Source organism: Ctenocephalides felis, unplaced genomic scaffold (assembly GCF_003426905.1).
Source record: "Ctenocephalides felis isolate EL2017-DRISC unplaced genomic scaffold, ASM342690v1 CF-g0.4_SCAFFOLD_01492, whole genome shotgun sequence".
Lineage (NCBI taxonomy): Eukaryota > Metazoa > Arthropoda > Insecta > Siphonaptera > Pulicidae > Ctenocephalides > Ctenocephalides felis.
Genome location: NW_020537646.1, coordinates 10,668,948 through 10,683,106, shown reverse-complemented (window position 1 = coordinate 10,683,106; position 14,159 = coordinate 10,668,948). Strand labels below are relative to the sequence as shown.

Genomic DNA, 14,159 nt, shown 5'->3' with positions numbered 1-14,159 from the left:
TGTTCAATGGCTTGCTCATGATCATTTAAAAAACGATATTTTATTTATTAATCATTAATGAGTAAAATTTAAAGTAAAATACCAATATTCGTAAATTATTGAAATTTGATCAAAAATAATTTTGAAAATTAAATAAACAAATAGGTTTTTGTATTTTTATTTCATAATTAAAAATAGACAAGATAGTTTAACTCGATTGTTTCAAATAGTCCTTCAAAACATCCAAAGCTGGAGTCTCTTCCCCAAAATCCTAAAAAACAAAACAAAACATTGAATAAAATGTATATAATTACAAATTGGTAATTAAATTAAATTAGGTAAATCTATGCTTATTTAACACCAAGAAGTAATAAAGTAAAGGAAACAACTATTACATAAGATGAATTTCAGTGCAATTTTTTAAATATTCATAGTAACTCAGTTACTTATTTTCAGAAATTACTAAGTACTATATTTTGGTTATTGGAATGAAGCAAATATTCAATAAAGTCAATAATAAAAAGGTAAAAATGTCTAGTGTCTTGTTCACTAAGGATGCTTCAACATAATTAATTACAAGACAAAAACTTTGATACAGAAACTAAATTATATAGAAAAACTGAATGTAATGAAACTCACTCTGATGACAACGCATGAGCATCCAACAATCTTTCTGGCTTTACCATCTTTGTCAATTTTGCAAAGACCTGCCCATTCTCCTAGTTTTTTGTTGCTATCAACTTTAACAAGGGGAATCTGATGCTCATTGCACAGAGCTTGTACTAATTTTTTGTACATTGGTTCGTCGCAACTTTCAGCCAAAACACAAAGAACTGCTTGTCGTCTAAAATAATTATATAATTAGTTTATGGTTATATTTGTATGGTTATATTTTTGCATATATCTAAAATAAATTATAAACTACCTTTTAAAAGCCATGGAATTACATTTTCACAAAATCACACAAACATTGTAAGAAAGATAAAAACGAATGCACCACTTAAATACATATGTATAAGATATTGAAGAAAAGAATATTAGAATCAAATCCTATTTCTCGAAATCTATCAGTCACTCATATTGGTTATAAATAAATATAAACCTATTAAATATATCATACAGTTTTTCCCACACGGTTTTCACAGAGCAAATACTTTCATATGTTAATTATTTTAATTTGAATATTAATTATTTTAATTTGAATAAAAATTAAATCAGATTACCACCATTAAACCATGGTGGTTAATATATGTAGTTAATCGCTTCAAGTATCAACATATATGCTATAATCAATAGTAATGAAACTACACTGGTTGAACCATTAGCAGTCTTACTTGTCCAGAGATTTGGTGGCTTCGTGTAAACCATGTACAAGTCCATCATGAATAAGTGCAGTCTTCAACACTTCTTGTAAAGCAGTGTTTACGTCCATGGCTCCCCCAAGAACTGGGGCCGAAGAAGGTACATCACTAAAATTAAGAGGTCAATATCATTATCTAACCTCAAAATGTCTTCTGTAGAAGTTGAAAATGTAAAACAAGAAACATATTTTTGGAGTAGTTTTTGAATAAAAATTTTATATATGGATTAATTTGACGAGTAAGTCATTTTGTAAATCATATAATACTTAGCACGAGTGAAATACTTACACTTCTACGTCTGACATATTGTAATTGATGTTTTAACAGCAAATAACCTAAAATATATAAATAACAATATTAAAGCACATCAATTATAAGACACAACACAATTCTGTACACTGATGAACAAGATAATTGAATTTTATTTTAACATAAAAATTTTCAATACTAACACAGTGCTTGCCGTACCGGAAAAGAAACAAATTTCGTGTTGCCATCAAATTATTGACAATTCGAATATGAAAGCTTGCGTTGGTGCTACTGTATTTATCGCGGGAATATGATTTTGATTTGATTCGATTTGGCAAATGAAGTTATCGATCTTATAAATATCAAATCTACAAAGTATATAGTATTTCATTCAGTTAAATAAATGTTCAACCAAATTTTAATCCGCATTCTGTGAAAATATGAATCACACATCACGTCTTTCACCCTCTAAAATTTTATAATTAATTAGATTAAATACACCTATTTTCACTAACTGAAATAAAATGACTGCACATTAACTATTCATTTATATATTTATTAACTATTTATTTATATCCATATATATAATATGTAATAATTATATTATATTTTATTATTCAATTTTAATAAATAATACATGAGTATTTTTTCTAATATTTATTTCTCTATAGGCTGTACATATTTATTTACATTGCACAAAATGTGTTGATATTAACAAAACAAAATATGACTATTAGTTTATTATAAATATGAATATTAAGTAGAATATATAGTTCAATACTTTTACAGAAATCTTATAAAAGATGTTTTAAATGGATATGTTTCAATCTATTTTATTCACATTTTGTATGTTGAAAAACTATGATTATACATTTGTAAACTTCAATAATTTTATTTTACTATACTTAATAATTATATAAGATTTTCTTTATTAAAATGCACATAAATATAAATTATTTTCATGAAGTTAATGAAAATTCTAATATATACCAAATCCATTTGTCACCTATATTTCTCAAAAATTTTAATGTATGACAAAAATCATTTGTTGCGAAAATCCTCACGCAACTTTGGAAAGTCAACAAATTCTTTTCCATAATGCATAATTATAGAGAAAGTAGATGCTATCATAGCTCCCCAAAATAACATGTACAGTAACACCTCAGTGGAATATTCATGAGGAAAAATTGCACTTGCAAAAAACATGGATATAGCGATCATCAACACGGAAGGAGCCTGAAAAGTTATGATTAAAGCAATGTATTTTCTTGAGAATTTAAAAAAAAACTTTTGGATTTGAATCTTCATGAAAGTTTTCATATAAAAGTAAATTTTTCAATATTAAAACCAATTCATACATACCGCTACATACTTCCATCCTCTTGTCACTTGCAAAGGGCTTCTTCTCAAAGTACCTTCATCTGCATTGACCTGATAATTACCAAGGAAGAGGTCTATGGAATCCTGTTTAATGTTTTTTTTTATTATTAATATCTATTACACAAAATATTTAATAAATTATAATAACCTGTCTATAACCATCAGAGAAGTTATTCATATAGTATCTTGTTAATGAATTAACTCCATCTTTCATTAGGCCGACCCGAGTTCTTTTTCCTGTTCTTGTGAAATCTGTTTTGAGGGCTCCTGTTCCTGAGTATTGAATACTAACAAGATCTGCATTGTCTGCCCAAACCTATTGGAAAATGATTTAATTATACATTAAAGTAAATATAAGACTTTCTCATCAATGGTGATAAAAAGCAAATTCAAGAAAACAATATTTTGGAAACATCTTGAAAATGTGTTTTAAGAAAAATAAGATAAGATTAAAGATAAGTAAATAAGTAACATATATATTAAATAAATACCGCTTTGAATAAACTCTCAAAATGTGGAATATCCTGAACATTTTGTCCGGGCTTAAGAACATCTAGCTTATGCAAAACTCCATTTAATGATCTTCTAGCTAACATACTTTGAACAACATTTGTGCGATCCAAGCAATCAACGCAGTTTGTACGAAAAACACCTTCTTGAGAAGAAATTAAGCTTCCATCTCTTCTCAATAAAAATACTGAAAATTCATCCTGTAACAAAAGTTTTTGTAAACTTAAACTAAATAAGCTTGTACTCACAAACATATGTAAATACATAAACAATTATAATAATTATGCATAAATTATAATATAACATATTAGTTGATGTAAATTTCAAACAATTAAAAAATTATTAAAAGACAATAACATACTTGTTCATGAGCAAGCCGATCTATTAAAATATTCAACCGCTCCCACTTCATATGCCTACATTCTGCATGGAAATCAAAAGACTCATATCTAACTCCATCAATACCTGCATTTTGCACTACGCTGCTGTAAGCTTTTTCTAAAGCTTCTTCAGGTCCATGGTGATCAATCTTAAACAAAGATAAGAGTTGTGCGTATAAACTAAAACTCAAGTTTAATTACTTTTTTTAAATATCTATTTAGTGCATAAGATTGCTTACCAAATTTACTAGAACTTGTCTTCCATACAACATTATTTGATTTTCAATGTGACGAGTGTAAGCAGAAATGTTATCCAATCCAATTTGAACTTCTGGTGCTGGTTTATACTTCAAATTAGGATATTGATTCCAAAACAAAGGAATGGATCCTCTAGTTTGTACAAAGGAACTCCTATCACCAGAATATTCCAAAATTTGTTCAGTTTCTACAAAATTAGCTACTGCTCCCTGTTTTAAGTGTTGCAATGTAATCATGGTCAAGTTTTTCAGGAAGATTTCTGCAGTGTACAATAAACAAACATAAATAATTCACCTCACCTGATCATCAATGCCACGACAGAACAATCTTGTGCCAGCTCTATGTATACATCTGCGGGAGATCAAACTCCATGTCACTGAGTTCCCATTAATGCGAACTTGATTAATACAAATGACTGAATAATTATATAAGGAATATGGATACAATATCTGATTTACATTTGATTGATATAAATATTTTAAAATTATAGCTTCAAAAATATTTTTGGTGTAACACATGTGAAACAAAGTTTTAATATGTGCAATGAAGATGTATCTTTGAATATTAACAAAAGGATACAACCTAACATAATAGGTAAACAGTATTTTTTAAATTCTGGTCTATATAAGTATTTAAGAAGCATTCCATTCCAAACAAATCTTGGTTCAGCTCGTTCAAATAGAGATGTCTATAAAATATTATGTGCAATATACATATAAAGTAATAAAATGATGTTATCCAAAACTATTTAAGTACTTGCAAAAACATAGGAGGTGTATTGTATAATCTTTGCAAAGTATGAGTCACATCATATGTATAACTGAAATATAATCTTGGTGTCTCCAAAACATAACGAATCATATTTTCATAAATACCATTGAGATGAACCTAAAATATATTCATAATATTAAATATAATATGTAAAATATTCTGTTAATTTGTACTTATATAAACGACAAGAAATTTAAAGATGAAAATAATATCACACTTTGACCTTGTACATATTATAAAAGACCATGGAAATAAATATTTTTTAATCCATATTTACCTGTTCCATACTAAGATGATTCATTGATTGTGCATATGGAATTATGTCACTGCCAGCCAACTGCCAAATATCTTGACCATTTATTCTTCCTACCTTAAAATATATAATCCTTTAGTTAACATCAGTATACTTGATAATATATTTCAACAAGACTAATTACCCAAATTCTATGTGTAGCCACAACTAAATAAGGCCCAGCAATTAAATTTATAATACCAAGTAAACCGCATACAGCCCTTCTAGGAGCATTACGTGGAATTTGGTTTGATTTAACTAAATGACCAAAAAACCTGTTAGTGTTAGGATAATTGTAAACATCAAAATATATATTTCTACTTACCTTGTAACTGAATCTCAAACGTTACTCTATCAATAATTAGTACTTCATGTTTACCATTAGGTTCTATGTAAAATTTATCTTGTGAAATATAACTAAAATGACATAAAATTTATGTTCATTGGTATAGCTCGTTATTAAATATATAATTTAATACTCACAAATTCATATCATCATGAATATCACTATTATTCATTATTTCCGACATTTTGAATATAATTTTATAATATATTTATAATAAAATTTCTAAAAATATGTAATAATATATAAAACACTAATTTAAATCATTGTATAAATGTCAAATCAAACGTCAATAGAGAGCGGGCAAGGTCCATTAAACTGTCACTTGTCAAATTTTTTCAACAACAAAATTTCCATGTCTTATTCTAAATTCTATACGCATTTTAAATGATATTTAAAAGCTTTTATATTAACATTTCTCAGAAAAATTATTTTAAACTATTCACTTTATAATAAATAATCATAAATGTTAGTTGGTTAGTTAATAGGATCAGATTTTATTATTGAAATTCGCGCTTTTTGCCTCATTTTCATTTTACACTAGTGTCGCTAGTGTATATTTTTGACACGGCCTTGTGATTCACGTTTTTGAATCGAGAGAAAGTTCGTTTCAAACCAAATGTTAACTTTCTAAATATGTATATTTTTATGCTTTTATTCGTTGACGTTAATTTTTTACTCAAATTGATGTCATAAATTAAAGTATTTTGTAGCATTTGCAGGTTGAAACATATAAGTAAGTCTTTAATTCATGCTGTGATTATGAACGATAAAGAACTATTCTATTCTTGCAATATTGGGAACCGACAATTTTAGGTATTCTATCTTTATATCATACACACAAATAAGTTATGACTTCATAGTTTGAAAAAAAAACGTTCTAAAATACATTCACATTAGTAGTGATTGCTAAAAATAAAACAAAGTTTTAATTTTTATTCTAACCTTTAACTATCAGTCTAAAATCAAACAAATGAAAACTATCCAAAAAAAAGTTGTCCAAACTGAACTTGAGACTTAATCCTGAATGGTTCTTTGTCTCTAATGAATATAAAAAAAGTGCCCTAATCAAAAAATTTGATTTAATTCATATATATGGACTTTTTTATTAATTCTCTTTTCATATAAAAATCTTAATATTATTTCCGACAATATTTTCAAAATTATTACATAACCACTTATATACAATACTTTGTTTACTATATACACTAAAATATATATTTTATTTGTATAAATAAAATAATTATAGCTTTATAAACTCTTAAAAATAAACAAATAACAACATGTACAAGAAAGATGCAATTGACAAATGATTAAAACTCAATCAACTGCATATTCAATTTTATGAAAATGAAAACTGACCATTTAAATAAACAATTCATAGTAACAAATGAAATATGACTAATTTATTGTTATCGAAATAAATAAATAAAATAAAATAAATTATTGTCTAACTATGATACATTCAATTATGAGATAACAAATATTTAATCAAAAACAATGTGCAATATTATTTATAATAGTACGAAACAATATGTACATTTTATATAAATAAACATGTTAATAAACATAACAATATGACATCCAATGTGCTTAGAATTAATAATCCGTTCACTTACATAATTTGGAAATAGTCACATTATATTAAAAGACTATATAGTACAACCAATTATATGAATTGTTCATTTAGATGATCTGGAATTGCTTAAAAAACTTACAATATAAATATACTTAATATAAATTTAAATATTTACATGATAAAACTATTACATTAGTTATTAGATCATGATTTGTCCCGTTTCTTGAAATTTCGTTTTGATGCACATCGGTGTATTATGTCAGATACATTGGCCTTATGATCAAATATTCGCATAATTTGATTTTTTGCATCAACCATTCCATCATTGATTATTTTGCTCCTTTGCATATTTCCCTGAAAAAAAATGCATTTATTAGGAAAATTCAATTTTTATGTTAATCGTATATAAAAATATGATATACTTTTATTAATTCATTTATATTTATCATTTCTTTAGTGTTTTCTTCCTTCTCCATTAACATTAAGAGACCAGATAATTTGTCATAAACCTGACTCTCCATCTCTGACTATAAAATAAAAATGCAATAATTAGAACTATTCTAGCTTTAGTATGATATATTAATTTGCATACCATATCTTCCATTTGAGTACTTAAATGATAAATTTTCCATCCATTAATTTTTTGTAGAACATGTGACTGGTTTGCGAGATCAATTATGTTAGGTTTCCTTTCATCTTTAGGTTTAACATCAGAGTACCTTGATTACAGAAATAAGATAAATTTAAAATATTATTTAAGTTTTATTAATTTCACTGATCAAACAAAATTTCTTACCTCTGAAAATGATATTGTGTAGACTTCCAACTTTGTTTGTAATAACTTAACAACGAAGCTGAGGGTGGCTTTCTCACGGTTACGTCTTTTAAACGCTCTGATACTTCTAAAATTATCAAAGTATTTTTATATAAATAGTAGATGTTTTTTTTATATATGTGTATACTGGACATAAAAATTTAATTTACCTGGTGTATTTGACATTTCACTTTTTGTACGTGTTTCAGATATAAATAGCAAGTCTTCTGATTTAGTTTTTCCTTCAACAGATTCATTTGCAGTTCTGAAAAATACAAATAAAATTTCATTTTAAATATAGACTTAAAATTAATTATTAATAAGCATTAACATCAAAAGCAACACAACAAAATCACATGTTTCATAATCATTATCAAGACCATAACAATAATAATAATAATTAGAGTAAAAGTTTTTTTTTATAAATGTAACAAGAACGAGAAGTAAATTTGTTGATAATAAAATTTAGTATATAAAATATTCATTTTATCGTCTTACAGCTGTTGTTTTCGGGGCTTTTTCCTTGGAGACATTTCTGTTGGTCTATCATCATCTTGCCTCAAATTTCTCCGGCTATTAATATCTTCATGTTTAATATTAACATCATTAGCTGTCTTAAAAGCATCTCCTTCTATCAACGATATATTAATTTTCTGATCATTATCACTTGAAGTTTGTATTCTATTTTCATATTTATATCTATTTTCTAGTACATTGTAATCTCTATTGGTTCTTATGCCTGTAAATACAATAATTATATTTATCCTGGAAAACAAAACGCAAAGGCATGTGATTATAATAATAACACAATACCTGTATGAAGTCTTTCAACTGGGGTATTAAGTTTCATCCTTTCTTCTATAGTATAAACTTGATCTTTTGTCTCCAAATTAAATTTTCTAAGATTTTCTACATTTAAACCACTATATTTAGTATCATCAGTGACATGATCCTGACTTCTATCTGGCACATATTTAGAATTGACTTCTAAATTCAAAGGATATTTATGATCCTCCTCTTGATCTTCAAGTCCTGGACTAGAAGTTGCACTTATTGTAGTGGAACCCGCACTTGATGGGCAATTGCCACGAGAGTCTGGCCTTTGTTGTGGAGATATTGGAGGATTATTGGTAATAACATGTAATGATGGCGTTAAATTTTTTGCTGCTTTGAGATTTATTCTGAAAATAAATAGTTCAGTGTAAAAATACATTGATCTTAGTCTTATGAAGACCATAATAATAATTATGAGAAAAAGTACATACGATCATATGCATGTATACTATTTACATAGTATTATATACTATATACTATTTATATAGTATATGTGTCACATACTATTCGATATGTACTTAATTAATAACATTATCATTATACCCGTCATGATCCCGTTTCCGCAGAATACTAGGTCTAGGTGAAGATGATGACTTATGATGGCTCCCTGAAGTTACTGGAGCTATTTGACCATGATGCACAACAGCTAAAAGATTTCCAGAGGTTTGACTCGAAGGAATGCCTTGCGTTGTACTTCCTGGTCCAAGAACATTTTGCTGAACATTTGTAGTTATTGTCAATTGATTTGAAGCCGATGCAGTGTGATTTGTTTGATCAGTAGAATTAACAATACTCCCAGTTGAAGATTCTACTATCATAATTGGATTGAAGCAAACAGGTTGCGATACAGCTAAAAATATATTAAAGAATCAAAATGTTTAAAGTGGGAATAGTTAGAAATTAATATTTTTTGAATTAGTAGTATTAGCACAAAAAAATCCAATATTATAAAAATGAATATACGATTTCAAATATCTGCTACTTACAATGAACGGAATGTGAAGATTGTGGTACTGTAGTATTTGTTGATAAATTGGTGGCTGTATTATATGATGCATTATAATAATACGGTCCTCCAGAAGCAGGAAAATTATTTCCTGCAGCTTTAGATTCAGTGATTCCCAGTGCACCTTAAAATGAGCAAATATTAATATACATGATTTACACTAATATCAAAAATAAAAATGCATATAGCAAAACATAAATTTAAAACCAGCATGTATTATATTATATAATATAAATCATGTTTATAATAATCTTACCAGGTGAAGATCTGTGTACATATATGTTTGCACTAGTCTCTGAAGTTTGAGAAAATGTTTTAGGAACACTCGCAATTATTCTTGTAGGAACAGTACAACCTGGAACAATTTTCATAAATTAGGTAACAAATCTCAAAATCATAAAAATGTGAAAATGATCATAATACCTGATCGGGAATTAGTAATTGCTGTGGTAGAAATATTGGTATTAGCACCTAAGGTAGTGCAAGAAGTAGAATTAATAGATATGGCCTGAATTGATGTTTGAAGTACATTTGATCCATTAGTTTTAATTCCCGCTGGTGGAGTTATTTGTGCCAAAAGCTGCAAAACATTAGATGTTCCATTAATACAAAGTCAAATAAAACGTTAACTCATAAATTAATATTATATACTTTTGTATTGCTATTTCTACCGCCGCTACTTGCAACAAATACAGCTGTTGGATGGAGTTGTACTAATCCACTAATATTAGAAGAGTTTGAACTTAAATTATTAGTGTTCATATTTGTACTTGATATAATATTGGTTGTACTGGTTATTGGCATACTAGCCGCAGTTGTTTGAGATTGCATGTTTTGTGCTGAACTTGAAACATGAGCCACTAATTTATTGCCACTGGATATATTTTGACCCTGTGAAAGAACATAACTATAATAATATAATATAATAACAACAGATAACAGATAATTCTCTTGTCTTTACCTGAATAGTACGAGATATTGAAATATTATTTACAGCTACTCGGTTCATTCCACCGGCAGTAGATGTAGTCAAATTTTGTGTTTGAGGTATTGAATTTGTGTAACTTACTATATGAGGATTGTTTACAGAATTATTGCATGCAACTCCTGTTACATTAGTAGATGGATTGGGACATATCCTAGCACTCAATGTTCCAGATACTGTTATATGAGGCCGAGGTGTTGCATTCACCTGAAATAAATTTGTGAGAATCTTTTGTATTATTACACAAACCATTACATATGTATTATCGAAGCTTTAAGTATTCATTAAAAATATATTTACAATGTATCATCAATGCATTTTGTAGTAGTATTATAATGAACATAAATAATCAATATTTTTCATTCATAATTTTTTAGAAAATCAAAATTAGAGTCTATTAGTACCTATATAATATATGGTACTAATATTTTATTTACCAAAAATATGATATGAATTTAAAATTATACCTGAATTTGTCTATTATTGCCACTAACGCCTTTAACTCTTTGAGCAACACCAGCGTTTGAGGTTGGCAAAGCATGCAATCTAGAACCATGAGAGACACTGCTCCCATATACAAGCGTCGCGCTTTGGTTCTGTTGACTACGCACAGGTAATGTACTGTTTGAAGCAATGGTTTGAACAGATAAAGCTCCCGTACTTGAAGTAGATTTCATGGCACTAACCTGTAAAAAGTCAATTCAAGAAAAATTAAGTAACAAAATTAAATTAATGATATAAAAAAAACAATATTAACTGTAAAAATGAAACTAATAAAAAAAAAATAACAGAACTTAATTAGCTTAATAAATAGCATAGCATGATCAATATAAAAACTTAAAAAAGAAATGATGGCACACAATAATACACCAAGCAAAATAGTTGTTACTTTATTGTTAATAAAATACTTCTGATTGATTTTCTATTATAATTTGGATCATTAATGATTAAAACTATCATTCAATCTGTATTACAAATTTATTATACCTGTGTAGTTTGTTGTATTAATGTCTGTCTCGGGTTTTGAGCATTTGATTGATTTGCTCGACCCACAGTTGTAAAAGTAGGAATTCTTTGTGAAACATTTGCACTGCATACTTGTACAGTTTGCACCTAAAATTTTAAAGTAAAATGAACATTTTATTTAAAACTTAATTTAAATTTAATTATATTGAACTACTAAATGTAACCCTCAAAATCACAAAAAAATGAAATTCACGAAAAATTTGGTTGCTTAACTTAAACATAGAGACAAAGCATTAATTTATATTTATTACTAGCATTATATTCATTGTTTTGATATTTATTTATTTATTACACAATAAGTATAATAATGATTAGAATGCATGTTCTCAATAATACTTAATGAGATAAAAATAATATTAATTATATAGATTATCACCAAAACATTATTTTTAAGAAACTTTTTTTTAAAATTTGATTGATTTAAAGCTTAGAAAATTTTGGCAAAAGGAATAAATGATAACATGTCTTCTTATTGTATTAGTTAAAGCTTGTTGAAGATAATACCTGAAGCATAACTTATACAAATATAAAGCTATTATAAAATTTGCAAAATTTAGTAGCTTTTCATTTTGAATATATTTACCTGCACTGTGCCTCCAATCCAGGCAGTGCCAGCAGCGGGACTAGATGCTCTTGGGGGAACAGCAGCCCTAACAAAACCAACTGGCACATTCACAGTTACTCCAATAGGACCTACAGAGTTGGAATTAACATGGCCAACTGGTAAGGCAGCGCCTACACCTAAAGGAAGATTAGATTAGTATTGAATTGGTATTTGAATTTCATATATTGACAATTAATTGAATATAAAATAAATACTGCTGAATATAAACTCTCTAAGCGAAAAAAACAATAAATTAACAAAATTAACCTTCTCGTGCTAGGACACAATAACAATAGAATGATTTTGAACATTTTTTTTATTAGTATTTGCAGCACTTATCTTATTTTTTAAGATACAATGAATATTCTGCTAGGATCAAAATGTAGGATACAAAAATTTGTAAAATGAACATTATACACAAAATATATCATACTATAAGTCATTAAAATTAAGGTGAATTAGTAAACGCTTACCTGGAATTATGTTTGCGGGGGAAACAGAAACGTGGGCTGCTTGCTGACACTGAGATTGAGCAGCCGGTGGCCGTATTCTTGGGCCCGTTACATTTGAAATAGTTGTTCCACCTGTCAATAAAATAACTTTTTATATTGCATTTCACACAAAAAGCTATGGTGTGCATTTCACTCTGAAACAAATTTTACCTCTAGAAAGAGGGAGTGTTGATAAAATTGTCCTTGTAGCAGTCTGCCCTGCTTGAATGGAAGTTGATCTAGCTGGTATAGCAGTTATGTGAGTTCGAGAATTAGCATCAACTAAAATGTTTCAATAACTTATGTAATATTTGTTATAATGCATATCACAAGTGCTTATTATGATTGACATTTTAGAGCAGCTAAATTAAAATGAAGCATTGATATGTAACTTACCAAAAATCTTTGCATTAGTATGAATTTTTTAATTTCATGCTTTCCATAGCATAGTAATAGAATAACATAGTAATATAAATACCTCAAGCATAGATTGTGTTCATATAGAAACAAAACAATATGCACTGATAACCTAGCTGTTTACAAATCTTCAAATTTAATTTTTATTCTTATTATGAATCAATTAAAATTATTATGAGTGAGTAACAAAACCATTACTCACCTTGCTTAATTCCGACTTGGGGAACAATATGGGATATGAGATGGGGCCCCGCCGTAATATGTTGAGTGAGAGCGGGCACCGTAGTCACTACTCGTAAATTTGGCTGTACAGAATGCCTCAAAGTCAAAGGTGAAGCCTGAGGGGGCTTTACGATGCCAGATGTCTCCATTGGCTTTGTCGGTGGCGGTTTGGAAGCTAAATCCATTGGATAAGTCTTGTCTAATATGGATTTATCACTCTCCTGGTTATTCATAGCGTTTCTAATACACACTGTTTATAGTTTGCTACTCATTTATAATCAGTATCACTATCAAACCAACCAGCTGATTTATTGGAGGGACAATTTACAAATAAAAATATTAGATTATAAACTACATTTTACCACTAATTATACACCACACTGTTTACCCATTTTAAACGTACGTTCGCACGATATATTTTAGAATATCACTCATTATTTTGCTTACATTATTATGAAGTTTAAAAAGAAATTTTAAATGTATTTATTTCTGTTTTCTTCACGCAATATAAAATGGCTTCCAAAGTTATCCATCGCTAGCCGTATTACTAGCTATACACAACAGAGAATAACACACTACCACAAAGTTGAATTTTACTCGAACGGGAATGGGATACCTCCAAAACATACAGTAGTAAACACACATATCTACGCATATG

At 28.0% G+C, this 14,159-nt stretch overlaps 3 protein-coding genes across 4 annotated transcripts; all 3 read right to left on the bottom strand.

Annotated features, from left to right (window-relative positions):
• Nucleotides 1–141: 141 nt before the first annotated feature.
• Nucleotides 142–1,877, bottom strand: LOC113369869 (40S ribosomal protein S12-like). 2 transcript variants are annotated; one of them, XM_026610468.1, is made up of 5 exons: nucleotides 1,793–1,877; nucleotides 1,629–1,675; nucleotides 1,314–1,448; nucleotides 619–823; nucleotides 142–250 (listed from the first exon to the last, which is right to left on the bottom strand). In XM_026610468.1, the coding sequence occupies exons 2-5, from the start codon at nucleotides 1,643–1,645 to the stop codon at nucleotides 188–190; spliced, it is 420 nt and encodes a 139-aa protein (XP_026466253.1). In that variant the 5' UTR covers nucleotides 1,646–1,675; nucleotides 1,793–1,877; the 3' UTR covers nucleotides 142–187. The 2 variants fall into 2 exon arrangements, with proteins under 2 accessions (XP_026466253.1, XP_026466252.1); XM_026610467.1 differs by lacking the exon at nucleotides 1,793–1,877 and having other exon boundaries at nucleotides 1,629–1,777.
• Nucleotides 1,878–2,630: 753 nt separating this feature from the next.
• LOC113370827 (phosphatidylinositide phosphatase SAC1-like) lies at nucleotides 2,631–5,760 on the bottom strand. The gene is made up of 13 exons (XM_026611512.1): nucleotides 5,664–5,760; nucleotides 5,506–5,597; nucleotides 5,326–5,438; nucleotides 5,166–5,258; nucleotides 4,874–5,005; nucleotides 4,697–4,805; nucleotides 4,417–4,532; nucleotides 4,099–4,326; nucleotides 3,841–4,008; nucleotides 3,461–3,679; nucleotides 3,118–3,285; nucleotides 2,952–3,053; nucleotides 2,631–2,825 (listed from the first exon to the last, which is right to left on the bottom strand). Exons 1-13 carry the CDS (start codon nucleotides 5,708–5,710, stop codon nucleotides 2,631–2,633), a joined length of 1,782 nt encoding a protein of 593 aa, XP_026467297.1. The 5' UTR covers nucleotides 5,711–5,760.
• Nucleotides 5,761–7,203: 1,443 nt separating this feature from the next.
• LOC113370357 (mucin-5AC) lies at nucleotides 7,204–14,058 on the bottom strand. Its single transcript, XM_026611024.1, has 19 exons — nucleotides 13,482–14,058; nucleotides 13,034–13,144; nucleotides 12,845–12,955; nucleotides 12,351–12,508; nucleotides 11,729–11,854; nucleotides 11,209–11,427; nucleotides 10,718–10,948; nucleotides 10,408–10,647; nucleotides 10,180–10,336; nucleotides 10,013–10,111; nucleotides 9,737–9,880; nucleotides 9,294–9,600; nucleotides 8,730–9,097; nucleotides 8,415–8,655; nucleotides 8,087–8,181; nucleotides 7,899–8,004; nucleotides 7,695–7,821; nucleotides 7,525–7,629; nucleotides 7,204–7,456 (listed from the first exon to the last, which is right to left on the bottom strand). The coding sequence occupies exons 1-19, from the start codon at nucleotides 13,732–13,734 to the stop codon at nucleotides 7,307–7,309; spliced, it is 3,348 nt and encodes a 1,115-aa protein (XP_026466809.1). The 5' UTR covers nucleotides 13,735–14,058; the 3' UTR covers nucleotides 7,204–7,306.
• Between the last annotated feature and the right edge of the window lie 101 nt (nucleotides 14,059–14,159).